This window comes from Filicampus tigris, chromosome 21 (assembly GCF_054856515.1).
Source record: "Filicampus tigris isolate MCC_2025a chromosome 21, RoL_Ftig_1.0, whole genome shotgun sequence".
Lineage (NCBI taxonomy): Eukaryota > Metazoa > Chordata > Actinopteri > Syngnathiformes > Syngnathidae > Filicampus > Filicampus tigris.
In genome coordinates this window covers 2,420,001-2,447,727 of record NC_141237.1, presented here as the reverse complement: position 1 = coordinate 2,447,727, position 27,727 = coordinate 2,420,001, and the positions used below count along the sequence as shown (strand labels likewise).

Below are 27,727 nucleotides of genomic sequence, written 5' to 3'. Positions count from 1 at the left end.
ACTTACTTGAAAACGATGACAAAAACGTCTTGACTTTGTGCCACCAAATTTGCACCGAAAGGTTTTAGATTACGCCCCCCCCCCCAAAAAAAATATATAATTAATTTATAAAAATTGAAATGGCTCAATATGAGAGGTCATAACAAAACCTGGTCTACAGAAATTTATGATGTCCCCTGCCCCAAAACAGAGTGGTATTCATCCGCAAATCCAACCAAGACAAGGGAATGTGTTGATGCGTGCCTCTGCGTGCAACTCCATCAAAGCCTGCCGGAGGACCGAAGTGGCGCACGGCAGCTGACGGCCGGCGGGCAAAGCATTTCGGAGGGGTTTAAAGAGATCAGCTGAATCTCTGCACTGTGATCATTGTGAGGAGAAGCCACCTCATTATTTTATCACATGCCCAAGGGAGCAACCTGACGGCAGAGAGGCGATGCAGTGTTCTCTGACAACAGCATGCGACAAGTTTGCAGGAGCTCATTGAGAATCGCAGGCCAACGCGTTATTGCAAAGCAGGTTTCAAATGAGTTTGGAAACGCGTTGAAAAATTGGCATGGGATTTGAGTTTGGGTCTGAAGCGAGTGTTAGCATTTCAAGTCAAGGTTTCCAACGTCATTTCAAATTGCTTCTTCCAATTACGGTTTCAAGCAAATTCAGGTTGGAAATTAGGACGTTAAACAAGGATTAGGGTTTCAAATTAGGTTGTAAAAAGGGTTTCATGCATTGGTTAGCGTTACAAGCAAAGTTTAGGATTTCAAATTAGGGTTTAACTTAAAGAGTTTGGGTTTCAAATTGGGGTTATTTGGCATTGGTTAGTGTCAGGTCTTGCTTAGGGGTTCAAACAAAGGTTAGGGTTGCTAATTAGGGTCGATAGCCTAGGCTAGTGTTTCAAAACAAGATTCAGGAAAAACAAAAAACATGGATTCAAGATAGGCTTTGGGTTTCAAGGTGGATTTTCACATTCAGGTGTCAAGACTGAGTTTAACATTAGGCTTTGGTAAGGGTTGGATTTGTAAGCATGAGTCGGACATGTAATCATGGTTTGAAGGTTTCGAATTTCATGTAATCATGGTTTGAAGGTTTCGAATTTCGCACCAGATTTCCAAATTAAGGTTTCAGGCCTGGGTTACCGTTAATACCTTTAGCAAGGGATAGTCTTTCAAATTACGGGTTCTAACAAGGCTTAGAGTTTTTAAAATTAGGGTTTCAAATAGAGTTTAGGGCTTTGAGTGCCACTATTAGAGTTTCCTCGTGGGGTTTTAAAACCAATCACCCTGTGTACTGAGTACACGACTGAAGTTCCACAAGTGTTTTTTGTGGTGGTGAAAAACGCATAAAATCGAACAAAGCGTGTGTGTGTGGAAAGCACAGCAAATGTCGCTGCTCAAATCCTCCATCTCGCTCCTTTAAAGCTTTGCTGTGACCTTCATTCATCTGGCTCCCTTTGCGCCAAACTTGCCATGCTGCTAAATATCCAGTCAGGCGCTTGTCGGCCGCCATGCGTCTCATCTGTTCCGTCCGTCTCATCTACGTGATCTATGCGCTGTAGCGCTACTCTCGGCTCTCCGCCGTTATGACTTCTCGTAAAGAGGCATCATCTCTAGCGTTGCAGTCACAAAAAGGGATAAGCACGTCATAAAAATGGCCAATGCATTGCTACGACTCTGCTCCAAAAGTCAACGCAACACACTGGATTGCTGGACAACAACATCAGATTTGATAGAATTGCAAAGCACTTGGATGTAAATAGACAGATGAAGATGCTATGTTTAAGACCCGCCATTCACTCAATGCGACCACTTGACTCACACTTGGATTTTGTGGACAAAGAGAAGGAACCTTGAAAATGTGATCGTTACAAGCCACTTGGGAATGAGCAAAGTATTTGTCACGTTAAATCTAAAAAGATGGCAGATTAATTAAATAATGAAGTAGAAGCGATGATGTAATGTACACATATATAGACACACATGCATGTCACGCATGCACGCACACACACTACTGAATACTATGACTACTACTATTAATAGCATGCAAATAGTTTATAAAGTCTGTCAGTTGTACAATTGTTACAATGGAGATACATTGTAAATACATTATTTTGCCATCAAAATCACATTTCAATGTTCTTATTGGTACTTTATAGAAGAAGAGGAATGCTCATATGTTTGAGGCATCACTGAAGGAAAAATTACTAGCATCAAAGTCACTGTTGTGTATCTTTTCACAAAAAGTTTGTTTTCTGTAATTTTTGGGTCGAAAATCTGTGATTTGGGTGACACCAACCCATGTTTTACTGCTGATTACCAAAAAAAATTGAATAATGTATCTTTTTGGGGCGTGATGAAAAAGCGAGTCTAATGTTTCATTTGGTAGTTTCTGTGTTTACGTAGTTATAGAAAATACAAAGCAGACATTTTCAAATGCAGGGAGTAAAATAAAAAAAGGTGTCGTTTAAGTAAATATGCAAGGAAAAGCACAGATACCTGAACAATCTTCTCCAAGTACAGTAACAAAGTATTGGTATTTTGTCACTTCTGACCGCCAATGTCGGGCTGCAGAGTGTGTATCGTGGTCAGGCAACAGGAGGAGTATAAGGGTGAAAAACAAACAATCAGACGAGCCTTGATGCGTGTGTTGGCATCATATTTGCAATTAATGGTGGTGGCTTCACTTTTGATTAATTCCAGCTCCTCCACCTCACTCAAGAGGATTTAATCACTTTTTTTCCACGTCGATTGTCCGATCGCCGCCTCCCAATCAGCTCGTCTGCGTCCCCGGCGCTGGCTCGCAATTGATTCGCCGCCGTAATGCTAAGCCTGGCCACTAATGACCATCCGTCAGAGGGTCACGGAGAGGACGAACGAGTGCGACCAATTGCCACGCGCCGCCCGAATCATCGTCTGCCGCTTGGACAGACGAGATGAGTCATAAGGTTTTTACATACTCAGTTGTGCTTACATCGCTATCAGACCGAAGAAAACGATGGCGAATATAGTCTTGTTAAATATGATCTCAGTTCTAAATCAATACAATATAATACAATACAATTTTATTTATACAGCGCATTTCATAACAGCTAGAGCTACAATAAATAATAAACAATAAAAAGGCCATAATACACAAGTGTTAATCGATAAATTAACATGAAACTCTATATTCAATTGACACCGGAAACGAGCCGAAAATTTCAGGCCTGATCAAAAGCCAGAGAATAGAAATGTGTCTTCAACCAGGTTTTAAAGGGACACTTGGATGAGCTTAACATTGGCACTTGCATGCACGTTGCATGTAAAAATGACATCAGTACTAAAATGCTCCGCCCAAAAGAATCTTTAGTGATTTAAGGCCTTTTTTGGTGATTACAAATTGCCCCGCCCCCTTTTGGGGCTCGGCTTGTCATTTTTTCGGTCTCAGCGGTCTACGTCACAGGAGGGAGACAGGCGTGGTAATATTACTCGCTTTGTCAGTTCTGTTGTCAAAAACGGCGACCGATCGCCACCACAATGCAAATGCACGGCCATTTGCCTCATTAGCAAGAGGCATTTTTCATGGAGTCACTTATTTCCTAATTTCTCCCAAATTTATTGATAACATAGAAAATGACAGCTCTTTTCATTTTCCCGATCAAAAAAATATATAAAATGAACTTGTTAGTGAAAACATGGCCATCCCGGCCCAACCATCCCTTTAACAGCTTAATGCTAACACATAACGGAACCTGCCATTGACAGGCTGATGATTAGCATCGATGGTCGCAATGTTAGAACTCTTGAAGCAATACATTACACACATTGCCCAAAAATTGTTTATGCCCATACAGATAATTATATATTGTGATGTCCCAGTCCGACCATTGGGGGCGCCATGTAAAAGGAGTACGTGGATAATAAATTAAGACGAATTAGTAGTTGTGTGGATGGATACTGTTTTACAAGTCGATAGAAGGATGCCATGAATGAAAAATAAAATCCTGATTGGCCCAAGCATATTAGCTAGTGGAAGAGAACAAACTACAGCAGGAGCGGTTTTGACACTCAGTTTTTTTAGATATTAAATAGACATCTGTAGGCACTAAACCAGAATTGAGTGCTTTGACGTGCAGTCTGGTAAATTCAGTATTGCGTATGTATACGCAGAGAGGCAAAAAGTGTGCGTACAACTTTGAAGATGTTGGGTGCACTTTATTATCGTCGCTCGGTGGGCCGTCACCGAGGAGCGACTGCTGGGAAAGAAGTGAAGCGGCCATTCTGTCAAGAACATTTTTAATCCCCACGAGGTGTCCCATAATCCCCACTGACACCTTTCCGGGAGGTCTGAAGCAGTTGGGAAATGACAGCTCCGCCACGGAGTCGGCGAGCTTTGGAGGAATGATGCTGGAAGACGATTGGGCCTCGCTCCAGAAACAAAAATTTCAACAAGATGAAATCGCAAATCGAGCTGGTTTGAGCAAGTGAAATGCTCTGACACAAAAATATGCCTGGTAAGAAGAAATATCTTGGCGGGCTGAGAACAAGTGTATTTTTACCAAGATTTGATTTAATCTTGGCGGCACGGTGGTTGACTGGTTAGCACGTCCGCCTCACAATTCAGAGGTCGTGGGTTCGCATGTTCTCGCCGTGCCTGCGTGGGTTTTCTCCGGGTACTCCGGTTTCCTCCCACATTCCAAAAACATGCATGGTAAATTGATTGGACACTCTAAATTGCCCCTAGGTGTGATTGTGAGTGTGTGCGATTGTTTGTCTCTGTGTGCCCTGCGATTGGCTGGTAACCAATTCAGGGTGTCCCCCGCCTACTGCCCGAAGACAGCTGGGATAGGCTCCCGCACACCCGCGACCCTTGTGAGGATAAGCGGTATAGATAATGGATGGATTTAATCTTGTTTCAATTGTTTTTGTGTGTGCGTGTAGTACTACAGCCTAAGATTTCGGTCAATTGAACAGAATGGCCCCACAAAGAGCATCAGGCTCCGCCTTGTCTCATGTTCCTTGGCGGAAAATTTCACAGAGGAGGTGACTACAATGTTTTATTCATACATCGTGAAACGTGTTACTCTGTGACAGAATCAGGCAACTGTCACGTCGCAGCATGTGCAAGGGAGGTACGCAGCGGGCCGGAAGACAACAAGAAGAAGAAAAAGAAAAGCAACCCTGTTTGGCTGCGCATATGTAAATGTCAGCAGGAGAAGGAGGAGGAGGCGTTAGTTCCTTGTCAAAAAGCTCAGCTGGGCGCCAGTGGCAGCCAGTCTTCTTCAACCTTTGAGCTTCGCCGCAATAACAAAGCCACTCACAAGGACTCGATGCAGTTTTGACAATGCGGAGAACAAACAGAATTTGAAGACGCAATTTAGAGGTTGGATTCGAATTGCAGGTGCTAATGGGAAATTCCCATTTCCACTTTGCGCTTCAACTTCATTCTATCAACAATGGAGAAAAAAAATACATTCAAATCAACAATTAGGAGAAAATTAAACAAGCAGCCCTGCCTTAATCCACATTGTCTTTTCTATTCAATGTAAAATCAATTTCACTATCCAGTCTTACAGTAGTTTCAGAAAGCTACTTTTCATTTCTGTCCATTCCTTTTAAATGCCTTTCAATCTTTTGTTCGTAAATGTGTTTAAACGTTGTCAATGTACATTCTTTTTTTGTCATTTTAATAATATTTTTGTGTTATATTTGCTTTGCCTTTGAATGTCTTCAGCTGTTGTGTTTGTAAATGCTTTTAGGTGTTGTGTTTTTGCTTATGTGAAGCACATTGAGTTGCCTTGTCTGCGAAATGTGCTCTGTAAATAAAGTTGCCCTTGCCTAATGTGCTATATTTCTATCATATTTAGTAGTGTGTACATCTTCAGTGTCTGATATTTAATGTCTATTCACCTCAAATGTACCATCATTCGAAACTATTTTGGGTGTATATATCACCATATGGCATGGTTGCTTTGTATTGATTATTGGTACGTCTCAGATTTACTGTACTTATTTAATGTATGAACCTCGTCATCATATTTGATGGTCAATACACTTTTAGCATCTCATATTCAATGTATGGCTCTAACGTAGCGTATTTGCATCGTATTTAATTCCGACCCCTAACGTAGCATATTTGCAGCCTCGACTGCTAATGTGCCAAATTTCCAGCATCTGATTTCTCCGTAATAAGTCCTGATCCAAATGGAATTGGCCTCTCGCTTGGCCCAAGCGCACCCCTCCACAATGTTGCACGGCGATGACTCAAGCCGTAATTCGAACAAAGAAAAGCAGCAGCGGCGAAAAAAAACAGCTCCTCGATGGAGGTTTAAAAAAAAAATACGAGGAAGAGACGCTTTGTGCCGAACCGAATGGTTGGCTAATTGAGGGTCCTCCTGCTCCGCTGGCCACTTAAGGAGCCAGTGCATCAACCCCGGCTCACATAATTAAATGTTTTTTTTCCCCCTCTCCTTTTTATTTGTGCCAACCATCTGGAGGCCTCATCTATGTAAACATGCATGTCAAATTGATTCCTTAATAATGTTTGTGCTCCTTCCTACCGCTTTTCTCATCGCCCAGGATTTGCTGTTTCTTTTTGCTCCCAGCAATAACAGCACACAAACAAATGTCCCAAAAATAGACATATACATATTAGTACTGTATTCACGCTTTGATTGACCATTTCTAGAGGGTTAACTTTCATTAGCGTTAACCAACCCTCACCCTCTAAATCATTCCTTGAGCCAAGATCGTAACTCAATTTACTTAGTGACATCTGTTAATTTGATGGCATTAAATGATCTCAAATGTAACATTATTGTCTTTTTTGTTAATAAACACATGAATCAAAAGGAAACATGCACACATCAGCTGCTTTTTCTCTCACACGTGGTCGAGGATGGTTGAAGTTTTATCATCTGTTTAGCGTCAGATCCTCAGACACATCTACACTTATCGCCAACCACGCCTGGGGAGTTACACGCGACACTTTGCAAGAGTGACTCCATCAAAGCGTTTGCGTACCCGCATTCCAATGTCAAAGCGGCAGCCGTCACCTGATTTAATCGACGGTATCGACAAGTGCATCGGCCTTCGTTGTTGGGGGTCCTCTGACATTAAATCAACGTCGGACTGAAGTTGTATGTATGTATTTGTGTCTATCCTCAGTCACCCAGGTCATGGATCCAATCCTCAAATCTTGAACTGAGGTAACTGGACTCTGAAGCATTTTGTTCTAGTTTTTCTGAAAATGTTGAACCCAACTGACAACTGATGCTCTCTTTTTGGTTGTCCACTTCACTTGGGCAGTGCATCTGAAGCCCATTCCTAACTGTAATTTTGGGTTGACTTTGAGTAACTTATTAAAACTAGGCTTGCCTGCTAGCTAACGTCAACACTGGCTACAAAGCTCTCTCCATGTCCCTGTCCAAAGAACACATCTCTGCCATTAATCTGGGTGACAGGAAAGGCAATTAATTAGCCAGTCACTAAATCATGTTAACCATGTCTGAATTTCCACCTCGTCTATTTCTAAACCAACTTCACTTGTTGAAATAATAAATTACAATCAGTGTTCTGTCTCCTTCTGGGCAAAGTTAAAATCATCATCTAAGCCATTTACCCGATTTTCTCAATGGCTTTGCCTTTATCATACGACACACAATGGTTTGTTTACTGTGCCATCAGAGAAAGTGCCGTATTCTGCCACCCACAAGTGATGCTGTGGTGAAAAGGGTCTGCAGATTACATTACTTACACAATGTTTGAATCCCTTCGTTGGTCGTGCACCATCAACTCAGTGGTGTGATCGTGCACCATCAACTCTCAGTGGTGTCATTGCAGAACGTAGGTGTTTTGGGAAGCCGCAGCTTGGACTTAGTCACTGAGCTGCAGACCGCAGAGTAACTTGCAGAGCGAGCTTGTCGATGCTCCACCCCCCCCCAAAAAAAAAAAGAGTCCAATGCTCTGCTGACTCAGTAACTGCACAACACCAAACCTTCCAAGCCTTACATCAGCAAGTACAATGCAAACAAAACCTGTGATGGAAAAAAATGTAGTGTGTGGCCTCTTTCACGGACAGGTCCCATTTCGGGAATGCTGGTCAGCGGTTTCTGTTTCCTTAGCTGGAAAACACATCTTTTTTTAGTTTAAAATAACTTCTAATCTCAGGATCCTGTGCCATACCCTGACCAATGGCAGAAACCACCAAACCAGGATGTTTTTTTCTCTTTGTTCCTGTTTTGAATCCATCCCTGTTGTGTTGAACTAGCCTCGTTCTAGCTAGCGGAATACGAAAATTCTTCTTTGTCGTTTGTTTCCCAGGGGCAATTCGTAACTCAATTTGAGTCACCACCGATTTGTGCGGAGCCATAAATATTGTCTTCCTCACTCTTCATTCAGTCAACATGACAATCAGATGTCCTCGTTTTAATGGCTCTCCAATATTAGCATGTCATGTTTTTTCAGGTTTTTAAGGTTCATGAGATTATTTGGCCAAAAGTCCTTTTCTGGAAGTAGGCTATGGCAAGGCAGACGAGGACAAATGTGTTTCAAACTGCATTGTGTTTTTGAATGTTTCATTTAATTCCAATCCGAGACCAATTACAACAACCTTTCTTCAAAACCGTTTTTTTGCGCTGCAAATCACCAGGACAATTTGACTCGGTTTTTGTTAGTGAGCTAACTAAATAGCCTTGTTGCAGTGAGCACAGGACAAGATGTTGACTGAATTTTGTCTGTTTCGGATGTGTTGGTGCTTCACATGATGTTAGCAAAAACAGGATTCAACCTTGCATTGCGGCTTTACCCGCCTGGCAAGGACACCCGGCATCCGTTGATTCAATAAACAGACTTTTGAGGCGGAAAGTGATATTTGCAGTTGCCTTTTCCCAAGCACATCATCCCGCTTTTCTTTCTTCCCCACTTCCAAAGCGGGCTGGAATACAGACATATGTGCAGTCAGTATGCTGTCTCTCTGGCTCTGGCAGCGCAGTTGAGGGGATTAGCCTGCGCCTGAGTGCCTCGAATAATGATCAGCGCAGCGGAGAAACACATTTTCACATTTGGGGAGATAAGGGCGGGCAATCTGCAAAGCAAGAGGACTTAACTGACTCCCCGTGGCTCATGGTGGAGCCAACACAAGTCACGACCAGTCACCCGACAGAACAACACCCACTAGTGTCTTTGGAGCACAGCGAGGGACAACTTTTAAATGACATTCCGCACAAAGCAGCCTGCTGGTGTCCTCTGCCACCGTTCTTCATTTCCCAGAGATCAAATCTGGCTTCATTTCCCGCAGAGAGCCCGGGTTCTAATCATTCGGTTTAAGGATGCTCCACATGGAGGGCTACTCTGCCTCGTGGAGCGGCGTCCTCATTAATCACACGGAATAAAACATCGCTGGCTTTATTCTGCCAGTCGTCCTAATGACAGCACAACAAACACAAAAAGGAGAGACGCATTTCCACATCACAAGATGAGAAGGTGGCGGAATGCTGATGTTGCAATCTACCTGAACGCAGCATGTGGGCCACCTCCACAAAAACAAAATATGTCAGCGAATCGCAAGTCTCGTGGCCCTGAAAACCTGCGGAAACGTCTTACGAGGCGCTACATGCTAGCTGGAGACTTGGTGATGCCGATAACTGACATGTAGACTGGGTAATGCCGCCAAATGACTGTGCAAGTCAGAACTAAGCAGCAGAATACATGCTGACTCAAGGTCCCAAAGATTGAGCCATTCCATAGAAAGAGGACATTGAAGGCAAATTCTGGGCTCCACTAAATGACCTCAAAGCCCTACTGGGTTTCTATTCCATTGGCATTTCTTTCATGCATTCAAGGCCCAAACCATTGAGTGATTTATAAACCACTAGCAGAATTTTTAAATCTATTCTACAACTGAGTGGGAGCCAGTGTAAATCCTCTGATCTCTTGCTGCAGCTCTTTGATACTCTTTTGGGGGAGTCCAGTCAGAAAACCATTACGATAATCAAGCGATAAAAGCATGGAAAAGCTTTCTCTGGGTCTGCTTGGAGCATGCAACCCTTCAATCTGAAGTTGTTTTCCGCTCGTATAAATCTGATCTTGTGGTTGTTTTGATATGATCACTGAAGTGTGTTTGTGTTTTCGCTCATTTTTCGATTACTAACACGACTACCAAACAATGTGATGTTTCAAATGTCAAAACAGGTCAAATTTGCCTTGTGAGTACTATTCAAGAGTTCCTCAAACAGGTTGAGAATGTATCCGCTCCTTGTCCTTACCTTTCCCACGTACTGCTCCTCTGTCCCCATGTGTTCTTCTAAAACAAAGAATTGGTTCCAGATCCAGCCCCGTTTGGGCCTGTGGTGCACTTCCGTCTCCCCGTTGGCCAGTTTGCTCTGGTTCCTGCCGGGGTTCCGGGACAGCACTCTGGCGGGCAGATGGTGGCTGGCCCCATGGGCCCTCTGGATGAAGCAGAGGCAGACCAGGACGGGGCAGAGCCCGCCTGTGCCGGCTATCCTCATGGTGGCGTCTCGTAATATTATCCCAGCGCTCCAAGACCGGAATTTCCTCGCAGACGCCACTGCTGCCGACCTCTCCCAAGGCAAAACTTTAAATCCCAATGAGGAGAAGAGCGGTCCCAGTAAATCCAGGCAAGGTCATGGTCCAAAAAGTGAGGCGACTTTTTTACATAATGGAATTTCCCAACAGAGCCACGGATGTCAAGGCGTGGACGATTCTAGTTATGGAGGAGGTTAATCCCACAAGCCATGATGGTTATTCTGTGTGAGAGAGCAAAGCAAACACAGGATTATCATTTGAGTATCATTCTAAACCGAATTTAAAAGACTAAACCTGTCTTGAAACCCTAATTTGAAACCTTACTCCAAGATCAAAACTATAAATTAAAGCTATAACCCTCTCTTGAAATCCTAATTCCAAATTTTAACAGGAATTTGTACCCATAACTTGGATTTTTGAAAAAAATATTTACAAAATACAAACCCCAACTTTAAATATTAAGTGAGGCTTGAAGCCTTAATTTGTACACCTAACCCAGGATTAAAACACAAATTTGAAAGCCTAACTCCATCATAAAACCTTAATTTAAAAGCCTAAATGTCACAAGAAATCATAATATGAACCAAAAAAACAGATTGTTTTTTTTTTTTTTGTATATTTTTATTTTGAAAAGATTTCAAGTAAACTGTACTTTTTTTGGAAAAATAAATAAAAGCGAACCATTCGGTTGATATTCTAAGAAATTACACCAGAATAAAAAATACACAATAACAGTAACAATATCATAACAATAAAGATTTTGTAAATCATTAAGACACTGAAATCTTTAAACACTCAGCAGCAACATCCTATGACACATCTAAGTATTCAAGTTAAGGCCAAGTTGTCATTACAGTACATACATACACATTTTGTGATGAAAAAAATACATACAATAACAGTTACAATTATTGCTAACTATATTAAAACTATTTTTATAATGAAAAAAAATACAGTAACTTTCACAATACTTTATGAAATTGCATACACTTTTTAGGCATTGAAATCTTTGAATGTTCAACAGCATATTGTAACGAATTGGGTTATCGTGGTGGTTCATGAATGCATCGTACGCCAAGCAGCAGAGTGGAGCAACGGAGAAAGAAGAGCGCGAGCAATTGTACTTGGATTAACAAAAACGTGATAATTAAACTACGTCTGACGGCATGTTCCTGGAAGACGCTACAATATGATAAATCTCGCTATTTAAGTTTGACGTTTTTGCTCCTTCGTCTAAGAAACATTCACAGTCAGATGATGCCGTGTATGTTAGACGTGCTACCTGCCACCCATCTCGTATAGCAATGTCGGCACACAACCTTCGGACTTAAAGGGACAGTCGGGCCGGGATGGCCATGTTTTCACTAACAAGCATTTTTTTAACATTGAAGAATGATGTTATATTATAACGTCTTGAATAGGAATGAAATAAGCACAAAGAAAACATATTTTATAATGTTTCACATCGATACTTAGTGTGAAACATGGGCCTGTTTGGATAAACACGCGTCACTAATTTGCTTGTCTCTAAACAAAGAAAATTAGCTACCTGCTGCTGCTGCTGCTACCTGCTGGTATGGAAGAGTACTACAATGTAGTAAAGATATGATTACGCTGCCAGGCGCTAGACCGCATAGGTACACAAATTAGATAATTTCCCACGGCACACCTGACAATATTTATCACACCAGTGTGCCGCGGCACAGAGTTTGAAAAACACTGCCTTAACCGTAGTCTGGAACGCTAACCAAGATTCAAAACACTGACTTTAAACACTAACCTGAATGTCGAACTAAAATTGAACCCCCAGCCACTTTTGGCACCCTGATTGTAATCCTTTGCTTCAAACCCTAATATAAAATCCTCAACTATTCTATAAAGTGTATTTTTTTTTGTATTTTTCTGTGTGTGTGCTAGGGGCAACTGTGCGGGGATGTTAAAGTTACTCAACTAACTCGAACTAAATCTTATTTGCTGATTTGTGTGCATTTTTGTCCTGAAAAGTGTGTTCTGTTTTGCTATTGTATTAAATAATGTCCATACGGCCCCTGTTCCCTTTAAGCAGCCTCCAGCAAGACTGCATTGTGTGCCTTGTAAGTTTGTGCTCCTGTGACGTTCGCTCAATTAATTGCAGAGTGCGATTTTATTCACAACTTTTTTTGTGCGCACAGAAATCAAAAAGTAACTCAGGGAATTATGGTCTTTTGATTTGTTGTGAATTGAATGTCTGGGTGTCACAGCAAGCAACTGATGCTGGCCTCAAACATCGCTGAGGTTCTGAAATCACAAGACAAAAACATTGAAAAAATGTCGGCAACTAATTTTGCTGACAAGCTTCACTCTACAAGTGGGACTGTCATCCAGACACAAAGTCAAAGAAACCTTTTGTCAGTCTGGGAAAAAAAAAGTCTGTGCAAAGTCAATGTGGAGGTGCTCATTAAATTTGGAGGTACAATGACAGGAATATAAAAGTCTTGTGTCTGTTTGCATCGCTGGAAAAAACACGGCGTGGACGGGGACAGCGAACACACCTCACCGGCTCGGTTGTACTGTGACGTCACCAAACAGCGATTCCGCAAGGACTGACCGGAGGCAAAGCTAAGCGAAAACTACAAAGATCAAATGATTATCAGTACAGTTTTGCCCAATGCACACTGACAAGTTTAAGGTTTAGATTCTGAATCAATTTTTTCATGTGGCATTTCTTCAATTAATTTGCAACACTGAGATTTGTGTACTGCATATTTGTTTTGTCACGGGAAACAAAAGTTGACTGCCAAGTAATTTGCGACTGCGAAGCGATAATGGCTGAATTATTTCCCTGCGTCTATAAATAATTCATATGTGTTGATTAGATTTTTGCTTAGACGGCACGGCTAATCCCGCACGACGCTTGTTAGTGACGCTAAAGAGGCACCGCCGCGCTTGTTGACGGACGATTCCCCGCCGCCAGCCTCGGCCCGACGGAAGGCAAGTCGCGCCGAATTTAAGCATCTGGGGATAAACACTCGACGACAACACATGTAATCTGCGTCCAGATTGTTGTCTGCAAAGGTAGAGAAACAGACAAATCCCGCCTTTTTCCCGCTAATCCGAACCCGTCGTGTGGCAGAGAAGCGTTGATCAGACAATTATATTTATGAGGTCAACATGTGTTGGAGCCTAGGACAGCAGTCACCATTTTATTCCAACTGTTGTCCGTGTTGGAATAGCAGCGATAGCTTCAAGTCTCAAGAGGTTTTTAGTTCTTAGCCTTCAAATCTCAACCAAGTCCCGAGTCATTCCATCTGGGGCAAGCCAAGTGACTTCAAGTCAAAGTTATTGCAAGTCAAGTCAATTCCTCAGACAAGTCAAGTGAAGTCCCAGGTTAAGTCAAATGCAGTTTTACCTGCAGTATCTGATCTTTGTGAAGAGAGATGTTGAGTCTCAAGCATTTTTGTCAGGTCAAGTCATCAAAGCGGTAACTCTCTGATCTGGGTATAGGAGTACAATCCAAGGTGGAACCACGTCTTTTTGTGCAACTTGTGCAACATCAACGGGGGCACAGGTCTAAAGCTGATGTTCACAGTCGGAGCTGAGTTGGAACATCGCAGCACGGTTTTGCTATTTCGGGGTTTGTTGAGGTGCGCCAGTGGAGAGCGTGCGTTTTGTCGCTTCGGCGGAACCTTCAGCTATCTTTACACAGGAGACTAGGTCAGGATGACATCTTCAATAATTTAACAAGAGCCTTTTGTACTTTTGCCTCTGAGAATCCCAGAAGAAGTCATTTTATGCCCTCCAGCCATGCAAAGCAGTGTTTATTTGTTTTTCTTGTTTATATTGCCATGTCCGAACCGTGGCGTCCGCCGTCGCTGTCAGAGCCCACAAAAAAAAAAATCTGTTTCTGGTCTCCGCCTTCTGTTTTATTCATGCAAACAGGAATTTTGAATCACGGCGAATCAAGTGGTCATGTAAACAACTTCAATTGGACTAGACCCGAGCTTGGGTTCGGCCAACAGTCCTCGCACGTCTGCCCGCCACCTCTGACAGCACCGCGGGACGCCCACCAGCTGCGAGGGCAAATAAAAGACGGAGAGATGTCGGTCCCGCTCGGAGGGGGACATGCCTCCCCGTCGCTGCCGCTAACAGCTAATGGTCGGCTGCACGCTGAGCACCCGCTGATGCTAAACAACAAACAACTGATGGCCGGAACATGTCAGCGAGTGGGAGGGGCCACCATGGCGAGAGAGACACACTCAACTGTTCCCATTAAGACATTTAAAAGCCATGTAGACATTTAAAAGCCCCACGGGCGGGTGGTCCCTGTTGATGCTTCAGTTCTAAGAATCCAAGGAATGACAAAGAATTACAAGTGCATTGAGACAATGCATTTGAACCAGAAAACGGAATTTACCAATCCTTCAATAAAATTCACAACATGAATCCAACAATATATTGCCAAGGAGGTACACCGTTATGCCTTTCTGTGACCCTTCCAGTCTCTCTGTTGCAAACTGCCTATGATACTGAGTGGGTCGGCTCAAGATATGCCTACCATATTCATGTTGTAAAATGAAACCAAACATTTTGTGGCAATCCATCAAATTGTGCACACATGCTACAAATAGCATTTTGCATTGTCCAGCTGTGTGATGGACGTGTTTAGAATTTGGCCAAAATTGGACAAAATATTTTGGACACGTTAGTCTTTTGAAGGATCTTTGCAAGTTGCCAAAATGAGCACATGGCTGCTTGAGATTTCTTGTGTCTACTCATGATAAACATGCCTACCAAATTTTGTATTGCTAAATGAAACTGGCTTTAGAGGCTGAATTTTCAAACATTTTGTGTGTTTGATAGCAAGTATCCGATCGATCTAACCTTGCTGACTTGGTGTACCTTCAATGACAAAAAACTAAAATGATTCAACATTTAGCGTCATCCAGCTAATTACTAAATGAGGCTCAAAAACGGTTGCAATCAGAATCCAACAGAATGCTCCGGCCAAACACGACAACAAAAAAATTCAAATTTCTGGCAAATTCACCTGACCCGTTTTCCGGTTCAAATTTCTTCAGGGTTTTGGACAAAATCTCTAGGTTAAGGTCATCTTGGAAGAACACCATGCCACTTCAAACCAAAATGGTTGACTTCCTGTGTCCTTTCAGGAAAGGCTTCTTGCGATTTTCTTTGTGGATCTCCTCTTGATAGACATGCTGCTGATCTAAACCGGCTTCAGGGTCTGAATCTTCCAAAGTCTGGGGTGCTACTAACACACTTTGTGCACCCTGCTGCTCGAAGGAGTCTACATTTTCTCTTGCAGCTACAATCCGTTTGCATGAAGTTCTCAAGTAAGTTGAAGAAGAAAAGTGAGACGTGCGTTGTAAACCGGCAGTGGCGCGGTAGCGGCAAACACACGGCCCAGTAAATTGAGCCCGTCTTATTCTACTCTCTTTTCCATTTGTGTCCAGCTGTTTGCTGCTTGTTGGCTAACGCCGCTGCTGCGCTCTTCTGTGCTCTGCCTGAGTAGCATGAAAAACTCCTGCTGGGATGAAAGTTTTTGCCATTGCGCTCCAATGAAAGTCTTGGCACAGTAGGAGGATTGATAAAAGCACTCGTTTAAGACTGAAGAACTTTAACCTGCCGACATGGGTGGCTTTGCTAGAGCTCAGTATGCAAAAATTGCAAAGCTGCATTCCCGGAAAAGTGATGTTTGGCAAAATTCTGCATAATTTGGCATTTGATTATGTCCCGAACATTCCTAAAAAAATGGGTAAATACTAGATTTGATTGAGGCTCTGCTCAAGTCTCCACTCTGGCAAGGAGCAGCAGGTTTTTTCAGCACAGATTAGCTCTGAAGCTACTGGGCCTGCATGACTCCCAGCTGGGGAGTGACGGGGTTTGGCATGTCACCGCCACAATCACCAAAACAATAGCCACACACTCCAAAATGCTCCAAAACGCCATCTGTTGACTCTCGCCACCAATGAGCTATTGAATCTTTAATCAGATAACCGAACTGTGGCTGAAAATCTCTTTCTGAAACACTAATCAACCATCACCTGACTACAAACCCTACTTTGAAACAATATCCCTGGCTGGGAAAGCTAATTTCATCTAATCCTAATCCTGGTTTGAATTAAAAATCCCCAACCCTAATTTGAAGAATGTATCTTGGTCTAATTTGAAACCTTACCATTCGTTTCATAGAATAATTTGAAACCCTAATCCTCATGTTAAATCCTCATTTGAAGCCCGAACCCAAACTTGGCTTTAAAGACAAATTTGAAGCCCTAACCTTGGCTTCAAACCTTAACATTCTAAACGTAAAATTAACATAAGATGTAAATGTTGAATTTGAAGCCTTCAAATTTTGAATGGGATGACACACATGCCTGCATTTCACTTTCACCCTATTTTCAGGGTTGCAATTTCCTCCGATGACATTAAAGAATTAAAAGTGTGCTGGAGGTTTTGGCTAAATATAAAATGCAAAGTGAGCGAGCGCATCGTGTGTTTGCCAGATGTTGTCAACGAGTCTCATTTGCAAGCATACAAATGCAAACCGTATCTGCGCTCGCTGATGAGCTTTTCTTTCTTTCTTTTTCTAGTTTTTTTTCTGTTTAGTTGTGCACACCAGTTATTTGAGTGTGTGTGCATGTGTGTATGTGCGAGCGTGACCCAGTTGCCAAGTTAGAAAACGCATCCACTCGCTCTCGGGAGGTTGCGGCACAACAAACTTTTGGAAGCCAACTGTCACGTCTGCCTCTGCTGACACTTTGCATTTTTGCTAATTGCAGAAAAAAACAACAAATAGTGGCTCATCAAACTCGGGTTAGGAACCCTAAACTTGCATTGAAACCCAAATTTGAAACCCTAACTTAGTCTTGAAACTCTACTTGCAAACTCCAACCGTAGCTTGCAAGCCCAATTTAAAGCCCTAACCATGCCTTGAAACCTTACTTTCAAACTTTAACCCTGGCTTAAAGCACTAATGTGAACCTGTAACCCAAGTTTACAACCCTAATTCAAACCTTAACTCAAGTTTGGAGCTGCAATTTAACACCCTTAGCTTGGCTTCAAGCCATAATTTGAAACCTTCACCATTGCTTTCAAGCTACAATTTGAAGCCCTAGCCAGACTTGAAACCCTAATTTGGAACACCAACTCTGGCTTGAAACTAACTGGCGCGCCCCCGCCTCCCGCTTTGCGAAGCCCACCTGCTTGTCCAGACTGCGCCTGCTTCATGACGTGCACGCATAATGGCGAAGGTGTTATGGGCGAAATGAATACATTTCCATCCGGCATGGTCCCGGTTGCTTCTCCTCTCTTCCTTGTTCCGCTTGGCGGAGGATCACTCAAATCCCACAAAGCGCTCGGTAGAAGCGGGCTCGTCAAACCGCCGCACCATGATTGGACGGATCGCAGGGAACATCTGCACAGCAACTACGAGTATGGTGGAAAATAGCCGTACATTGAAATATTTCCATTTGCGGAGTAACAGCTCATATGGAAACAACAAACATTATTCAAGTACTTAAAAGAAAACTTTGACAGTACAGTTTCAAATTAGAGTTTTAAGACAGGAATAGGGTTTCCAAGGTTAAGACCTCAAAGAATGGCTTCAAGGCTGGGTTCATCTCGAGAATGTATACGTGCAGGTGTACCTAATAAATTGGCAAACGTATGTTATTTTGTCTTGTCGTTACCATGTAAAAGCTCAGCCAATCAGGATCGGACTGACTTTTGCTGCCCAGACATCAATCGGTACGTCCTCCCCTGCAAACTGCGAGACTTGTTTTTTTTTTTTGTAATATTCCTCATCCTCATTATTCTCGGCAGCCACGGCAGCGGTGGCTTTCTCTTTGATTCCCGATCGTTATTTCTCAATTTGTACTGCTCCTGCGATGCCTTTTTTTTGTCCTAGCTACACCACGCCGACTCGTCGACACAAACGGAGCCATGTCTGACGCCATCGGGGCTTATTGCAGTGATTCCAAACCATTATCCAATTTCACTTATGTATGTATGTATGTATGTATATATATGTATGTATGTATGTATGTATGTATGTATGTATGTATGTATGTATGTATGTATGTATGTATGTATGTATGTATGTATGTATGTATGTATGTATGTATGTATGTATGTATGTATGTATGTATATATATATATATATATATATATATATATATATATATATATATATATATATATATATATATATATATATATATATATATATATATATATATATAAAACATATTTTTGTTAGCTAGCGCCAAAGCACTTTGTTGTTTTTTATTAGTCAAAGCAAATGAAAATAAGCTCCTACACTCAGTTCAATATTGTGCTTGGCTCCAAAATACCAGCAGATGGCGCCAAAGCAACATTTTGACATGCGACATGACTTTGAACTGGGCACAGGAAAAAAAATAGGCAGTTAAGTTCAAAGTACTGACTAAGTTACACAACTGTGTGTCTACGGTGAAATAAAAATTGTTAGCTAATTGTAATCATTTTAAATCTCTGAAAATTTAGACCAATACAATTAGCTAGTGATTGATCACTAGTGTTTGTCATGTTAAATCTACTACAAAGTGTCACAAAAGAGAAAAAAAATGACAAGGATAAATTCAATGTAGAAGAACAAGCAATGAGTTAATGTAAATACACACAAACGGCACGATGCATGCACACACACTACTAAATACTACTACTATTATAGCATGCAAATAGTTTGTAAAGTTTTTCAATTGGAAAATTTGACACTGGTGGTATTTTTAAACAAATTATTGTGCCATCAAAAGCACATTTTCATTGTTGCTGTTGGTATTTTATAGAAGAAAAGCACTGCTCTGATGTTAGAGGGAACGTTGGGTTAGGATAAACTCAGTACGCCGTCTTATTTCCACACTTGGTCATTTTTTGCTGGACTCAAGCTGAAATGAGAGAGGAGTGGATGGCCCTCACTCGCTCTCATCATCCTCATCCTCGCACTCAGCCTCATCCTCGCCCTCAGCCTCATCCTCGTCCATCTTTGAATTAGTGGAGGCGCTCGGTCCTTCTCCCACGCCCCATTATGGAGCGCTGGCCTCGCTCCAATTATGGCGCCTCCGCTCACTGTTGCGTGTCAAGAGCGAGTCGGTCGGTCAGTGACAGGTTTGATCAGTGCGGCGCTTTGGGTTACTCGCTTCGCAGGGGGGGCGTGCTCAAGCCCGCAGTTTGCAGCGTTCACAAAATCATCTGAGCAAATTGAAAAGAAGACTACCAGACGGTATGGATGTCTTTGAGGTTAGGGTTTCAAATGAGGTTTTCAGAACTTGGGTTAGGGTTGTGAAGTGTGAATTAGGGTTTGAAGACAGGACTAGTGTACTCAATCAGCATTTCAACATTAGACAATGGTTCCAAATTAGGGTTCGGGTTTCAAGATGATGACTGTTTTGAGCATGAGCAAATGAAGAAGACGCACAAAGGAGCAATGATACTCTTTTTTCTTCTTCTTCTTCTTCGAAGGATAGACTCCAACAGCTCCCGCTGAGCAGCGTTACAAAAATCAGCACTATTGAAAATGGATGAGTGGAACCCTCGTGGAGTATTTTTTAAACATGAAGATTTCCTTCCTGAAGTGATTTGTTGATAATTGCAATTTTCCGCCTTTGCTGTGTTGGGACGACACCACCAAATAATCCAATTTAGTCATGCTTTGAAAAACTAAATTAAATGTGTAAATCATGAAAATTAGCAGTTTATGTAATAGTTCTGTACTGGAGGAGTTGCTGAAACAGACAAAACCGCTCACACACACACACACACACGCACACCCACACTCACGCACACACACACACACACACACACACTAGCCATTCTGACACATTTTCATGCCCCAGAATGCCGAGCAGCAATGTGCTGCCATTACGTAATGACGGCGGATCCTTTAAGCGCCATTTAAAAGGCTGCAAACGCAACGAGTATGACACACACACACATGCACACGCCCCCCCACTCACACACAAAAAAACTAGGCTCACCTAATAGGACATCAAATATTCATGCACCATGCTGGGCCGTGACTCGCTTTGCATGTTTGGATAAGACACATTTCAAACCAAAAAAAAAAAAAAAATGAAAAGAGGCAACTATGCAGAGAGGAACAGAGAGGAGCTTCATATCAGCATTGCACTGCAGGCGAGAATCAACGCTAGTGTAGCTACCCCATCTCATTATGGCTTGTTTGCCTTATGATAGCACCCTTCATGCAATGTTTGTTACAATAATAGCCCCGTGTTAAAATGGACCCGTGATATATTGTTTACACTGTATTATGCGTTCAAGATGGATATGATTGATCTCTTTGGTGTTGGTTCAGTGATGCACTGACACAATGACGGATGGTCATTGACACGTGGACCCAGTGACGCGGTGACCGAGGACTCCGGACTGCATCTAAAATTGTCACATCGTGTCCCTAAAATTGACCACTGTGATTAGCTGATGTGTGACAAGAGGTGTTTCTTGTAAATGTATCTTGTAAGAGGGAGAAGTCAACTTTGGGTGGCAGAGGGGACAAATCCTGATCATGAGTCCATCTCATTTTGTAACTTTTGTGAAAGGGCAGAAATTCAGTTTTCCAGATGAGTGACACATGAGTTCACATAGATGAGGTTTCTCAGGAAGACAAATTCAACAAACTGCAAATTCAACAGTCCGTACCTACGGCATGCCGAAACCACAAAATTTGCAGGTGAAACTGACACCATGATGCATCGACTTGTTAATAACCCAGTGACGTACTGGTCCGACGATGCTTTGACGCGCTGGTCCTTAGACACATGAATCCCACATATTCATTGGTCCACTATGCGTCGTTCCCATTGATCCTGAAAGAAAGTGACTCAATGCACTGACCCAGTAATGGACTAGTCCAAAGATGCATTGAGCGAATGATGCATTCTCCACTAATGCACTGTTCCCCAGATGCATTGACCAAATAGCATACCCATGATGCACTAATCCGAAACTTGCCTGATTTTAAGACACACTAACCCAATAATACACTGGTGCCAGGATGCATTGACCCAGTGATGCATTGTTCTAAGACGCATTGACCCAATGATGCCCTGGTCCCAGGAGTCTCAAACAAATGGAGAAATTCTGACTGATCCCATCAGATCCCCTTCATATTTTCAGCCATTTTGCTGTGATGTGACCAAGATCTTCATGAGATGACTTTTTGTGGCTCAAAACACTAAGCCAACGGTCGGCCAAACTTCGAAAGTGATGGCGGACACGTCGCAACAGCTCAAGCCAGATGCCAACTACGACGTAGTTTCCGGGCATGAGTGAGAATTTCCTACCAAACCGTCGTCAGTTCAAGTCCTGCCAGGGTTTAGCTTTCATTACTCAATCAAGATAGCCTGTAATGTCATACAAGGGTGGTCTTTCCTAAATCACCGTGATGAATTTGTCTTTGCACTAACCTGCCCAATGGCACTCAAGTTCACATTTAAACTCAAAAATATTGACACCAAATGGCTCCATCTGACTGGTGGACTTCATGCTCAAAGCCTGGATCTATGATGGTTTGATGGTCATGACTCGTATCCAATGCCAGGATGTTTCTTTCCTCAGGGCCATGAAGGGGTAAACTCTCCTACAATTCCGGCAACACTCGGGACCTGAAGAAAGCCCGTCTTCGCTGGATCATGTGACAGCCTTACAATGACCCAAATGACTGAGAGACTTTCATGTCCAAAACATTTGACTTCGGCGGAACTCTCTATTCCTCTCGCTCATCTTTGTGCTTCCTGCCAGGTACAATGCATTCTAGCACCTCAACCTCCTCAATGTTTTTAACGGTTTGTCATTTCTTGGCGTGTCAGTTTCCATCATGACTGATAAGAAGTGTAATGACACAAATTCCATGCATCGTTTGTATCTCGCTCTGCATTAGAAGGCATGGATTATTGAATTTGTTGCACTCGGGATTTACAAGATTGCACCGACGACACTTCTGATCAACATCCGTCTCACTTTTCTGAACACCCTCAACCTCATTCCCCAAATACCCTCTAAATGAGCACTGAAATAAGATTGCCGCTGAATGCATGACGGCACTATCCGTCTTGTCAATGAGCCATTCGGCGTTTTGGCAGAGAAACCTTCTTCTTTTTGAAGCCTCATATGTAACTTCATGGCAGCCTTTTTTTAAGATGAATGCCAGACTTTGAGATAAAGTCAATGATCTAATCAATTATATTATCTGTTTTCGATTGGATTTTCAGGATGAATTCACACGGCATGGTTCAAGTGTCAGAAGTCCGATATTTTTGGACTCTCAAGTGTCAAATCTGTGAATCATGGTGGCTAAAGAAAAGAAGACACACGGAATTGGATGTCTTCAGATGGGAATCAGGGTGTAGCAGGGTGTAGTGTGTCAATCAATATGTGTGACATTAAATGTCACACTAGATCACAGATTTTTTTCCCCCCATTGTTGATACTTGTGGAGTTAATTTATTTGTCGTTTGGATGTCTGCATATGCAAGGACATTTTGAGATAGATGCATGTCGGCATTACATTCCAACTGGGCACTTTCCGCCTGATTGTCTCCAAGCTGCAATTCCCTGAGCGTGAACCCTGCAAATGAAATTCCAAAGAAGAAAAAAAATGAACCCTGAGACATCGCAGCATAGCCTGGAAGTCCCCAGACAGCATGCTAACATGCCCCCTTTTTGAGTGAAGACATGAAAGCCATCTTCTTGGACAAGTGCTATGATGTTTCCATTGATGCCATCGTCGATTTTCCATAATGACTACAACCTTTGATCCTATTGTGGGAAAATGGGAACTGATAACAGCTGCATGTTTGGTTTCATTTTTTTTTTTTATTTGTTTGATCATTTGTACATACAGTCATACATAGTGAGGCGTTGTATGTATCACTCAGCTTGTATCCACTTTTCCCTCTTAGGGTCGTGGTTGAATTGTAGCCTGTCCCTTGAAACTGCCTTGAAACTGTATCACTTCATCATTCCTACTTGACATTAATTATTGCCAATAGTGACTACACACTGTATAGTTCCCCGAAATTTGCGAGGGCTTAGTGAAAATTTGCCACTAATTGATGCCCGGCCAAAAGGTTTGTACAAAATGGCAGCAAAGCACTTTTTGTATTAGAGAAGGCCATGGCATGACTAAATGAAGCTCCTCCCCTCACGACAACATAGTAAATTGGCCCCAAGAATGCATATTTATCTTATAAATAAATATTTATAAGCACTTTGCCTGTGCATAAAAAACAAAAGGGTGAGCCTTTGAGTAAATATGGAGGATCGGTGTCACAATCAGTCAGCAATGGTCAGCCACGTCCGCCTCGACCAATCAGCCACATCCACTTAGTTAAGTCTTTCTTGATGAATCACTCATTGCAAGATTGTTTGACAATCATCCACGCAAGGCAATACACCACCATCCCATGAACGCCCTCTACCTTCCGCCTCTAACCTTAAATTTCACCTTCGCACTCTTTGCCTATCCCTGCGGCTGTTGGAACTTCCCTGTTCTACTCTCTGAGAATTGTGGATTAAGACAACAATGAAGTGTGACAAAAATGATGTGTGAGCATCCCTGATCTGCAACCTGGGAATTGCAGAGCATGACATGGCTTGGGCCTCAGACAAATTTCCAATCTTCAAAGTCTCGCCACCTCGACTGTGAAGTTAACTCCTCCTTATCTCGGCTTTGAAGTGACCTGTACCAGTTGATGTGAAAGTCATTAATAAAGTTATTCCCTGTGGTTCGGTGTGCTGCACTTCGGCCCTTCGCCTCATTTGTCCCATGTCAATACTGCAGGTTCCCCCACGGAGTTTCACTGTGCACTGAAATAATGACAATCTCTTCTCAGTTCACTCACAAATTAACTTAGTGTGATATTTGCGATTGTTTAATGGAACAACAAGCTATTATTCACTTGTATGAATGTCAACAGGTGGATATTCAGGTTGATTCCACCTTTGGCCATCTAGTGAAAGAGCATTTCAGGGTTCTACCTGTCACTATACATCACTGGCATAGACAGACAAACAGAGACAATATCAGCAGTCGGTAAATGACGTTTTTCAAACCAATGAAAATAATTTCTCGTGACACAACAACATGGTTGAGTATCACCGCCTTGGCGTGGAAAGCAAAACTAACGGGATAAGCATTCGGCGCCACGAGCGTAGCATTTCACCTCCCACACGGACACCGCACGGGGTCTGCTGGTGTCGGCTGCGGGTACGTGTGAACGCGCCTCCGCTCTCAAAGTCCTTCCTCTGCCTGACTCCCCGTCTTGGTTAAGACTAATCGGGCTCTAATTAGCTCAGTGGCCTTTGCAGACAAGGGAACGTTCTCGGGTGATTATATCAGCACACTGTCTTGCAAAAGATCCGCCACCTCACCCCCCCCCCCCCCCGCAACGAGCATGCAGGACATCATCGGAGCAGCGCATCAGAGTCAAAAGGCAGACAATGCGTGTGGCAGAGATGGCCCTCACAGAGTGGGAGGTGTGCTTGTGTCAAAGCGAATGCGGTTCTTCAAATCTATTGTGTCAATAGATTGGCAGAAAATGAGGAGAAATTATTTGGTCTGGAGCGGGGGTGTCATCTTGCTGATGGACACCTCACTGCAGGACTTAGCAAGTTCAAGATATTGCACAAGTATGCCCTCTTTTGGTAGTGAGCAGGACAGTGCCAACATCTTGTGCCATTATGGTGTCCAAAGAAATAAGTTGAAGTGAGTTGAGGAGATCCATTAGTAGTGTTTTTCCGCCATCTTGTGACATAGATTGGCAATTATAAACCTTTGGGGCAACGGGATGGCAATTACGTGAGGATTTTAGCTATTCACGAATATCTTTTGGTGATGACGTTGGTTTCTGTAAGCACCTTGTTGCAGATTGTCAGAAAAGTAAAGTCTTTCGGACATTTTGGAATCCACAAAGTTAAGAAGTTAATTTTTCGACGATTACGAGGAAGATGCGGAAGGTGGAAAAGTTTAAATAAGGCGAAGTTTGGTAAATTGCTAAGTAAATGAAGTTACCAGTGATGATAATGCTAGCTAGCATGGTAGCCCAATTTTTACAAAAGGTAGCAATGCAGTTGTTGACGTTTTTTTTTTTTTTAACTATCATGATTATTATTTTTTAATCCAAAGCATTTTAGAGTTCAGGCCCGGCCAGGTGCAATTTCTTAAACTCAATTGTTTCGCAAACTGTGATTTACCAAAATATGTGCGTGTGTTGATTGTGGATCCCTGTTTGTACCCATGTAGCGTTGATTATTTTTAAAAATTGTGACTATAATCATTTTAAATCATTCAGGCCAGCTATAAAATCAGCCTACTTCCCTACCTCCATTTTGACTCCAAACTGCTGATTCACCAAATTTGCCAAAATGACGTGCCAACTTCAAGCCAACATGCCAAAAAACTCTCATTATGACATTAACATATAGCGTACATAATAATCTCTCCTGCAGTGTAATCAAAAGTGAGACCCCCCCCCCCACCAGCTTTGTTTAACATTGTGTTTTGAACTGCTTAATTTTGCCATTTATCCTGCTGTCTTGATTCTCACATTTTCATTTTAACCTGTTTCTTGAATGAATGAACGCGCTCCACTAATAAGCCTGTACCCTGCCTTCTCTTTACAAGGGCAGAATTTGCGATCTGATGAAGTGATGCAGGTGTACCTAACCAAGTGTCCCGCGTGCGTGTGCATGACTCCCCATGTAACACATTCGCCAAAGTCGTTAACTCCTTTCCGTGGCGCGCCGAAACGCACACAACCGAGTGGAAGCCAATCAACGTGACATTAACGGGCGACGGCGGTTGAGCCCGCGCGCGCACGCACGCGCACCAACGCACTGAGGCGTTCTCTCCTTTGCAGTGGCGGCTGCAGCACTCACTCACTCACTCACTCACTTTCCTTCTTTGCCTTCATGCAGCAATTACGTGTCAATTCTGGACGTGGCGTGGCACGGGACGTCCTCCAACTCCCGACGTACACGCGCACAACCAACCAATCAAGCGGTCACCGAAACAGCGCACCTTTCATTCTCTGCGTTTTTGTCACGTGCACGCGCACGCACCGAGGATGAAGAGGAGCGTCTGCCTTCATCATCCTCATTAGGTGTGAAAAGTGCGCACTGTCCTCCTCATCATCAAGTTCTCCTCTCGTGACATTTCCGTTTTATTCCCCACACACTCGTAGAAACTTGCAGCTTTTAAATATCGACGAGCCAGGGGAATGTGAGACTGCGTGTATGTGTAAGTGTGTGTGTGTGTGTGGGGGGGTGAACTTACCTGGCCAAGCTTCCGCCTAAAAAGCCAGAAGATGCCCCCCCAGCGTATTGTCCATCACCTTCATTTTTGTGGTGGTCCTCTGCCTGTCTGCGCGCTCGCTTACCCCGCGTGTGTGCGCGCGGATGGCGGCTGCGGGACTTGCGCGGCCAGCCAGAGGCTATCCCGGCTCCTCATTGGCTACCTCTCGCGTCAATCTAACAAGCCCCGCCCCCTCTCTCTCCCCGCTGCCTCACCTCGTCCCTCCACTTCATCCCCCGCCCACTTACCTCTCACGTTATCTCCTCCCTCATCGGCTCGTCGCTTTCTCTGTTAACACGTGATTATAGAAGATAGTGATCAGGATGCGATATGTTATCCCACTCTAATTTTCCGCACGCACACACACATAAAAATCCAATTTCCTGACTTTTAAGGAAATGCTTGGAAAAAACTTTTTACACCAAGCAGAACCACAAACAATACCATGCTCTCCAAGCGCCACCGTCGTTATCACCGCCCTAAAAATACAGTGGTATAGTGTGCTCAAGTGTTCACCAAAAACAATGTTTTATTGCTAAAACATTAAGTAGTTTAAACCTGTGCACATTTAATGGTTTACATTAAAAAGTATTGTACATATGGCTGGTGTTGGGCGGAATACTTGTATCTCCAGAATTATCACTTTTCAGGAAACCCCAAAAGAGGCTTGTTTTTTTAACCATTAACAGTAACTGCATGGTTAAAAAAAAAAAAAAAACAGCACACGTGCGTGTGGACTCACCAATAGTATGGACTTGGGAAAAATGATTAAATTTACCCAATTGTGACAACGGAGGTTTCGGCCAGCAAGATGTTAAATACCAATTGTACTTAAATAAATGTTTGGAAACAAACAATATGAAAA

The 27,727-nt window shown here is 42.8% G+C and overlaps 1 protein-coding gene across 4 annotated transcripts in view; it reads right to left on the bottom strand.

Moving 5' to 3' along the window:
* Positions 1-27,727, bottom strand: part of LOC147127121 (cadherin-18) — a 140,043-nt gene that overhangs the window by 42,324 nt on the left and 69,992 nt on the right. For 3 of the 4 annotated variants that reach the window (XM_086021594.1, XM_086021593.1, XM_086021595.1), the window contains one exon: positions 10,235-10,735. In XM_086021594.1, coding sequence (XP_085877720.1) covers positions 10,235-10,477 — 243 coding nt within the window. In that variant the 5' untranslated portion in view covers positions 10,478-10,735. Of the gene's footprint in view, positions 1-10,234; positions 10,736-26,844; positions 26,987-27,727 lie in introns of those variants that run through there. The other variant, XM_086021592.1, reaches the window with a different exon arrangement.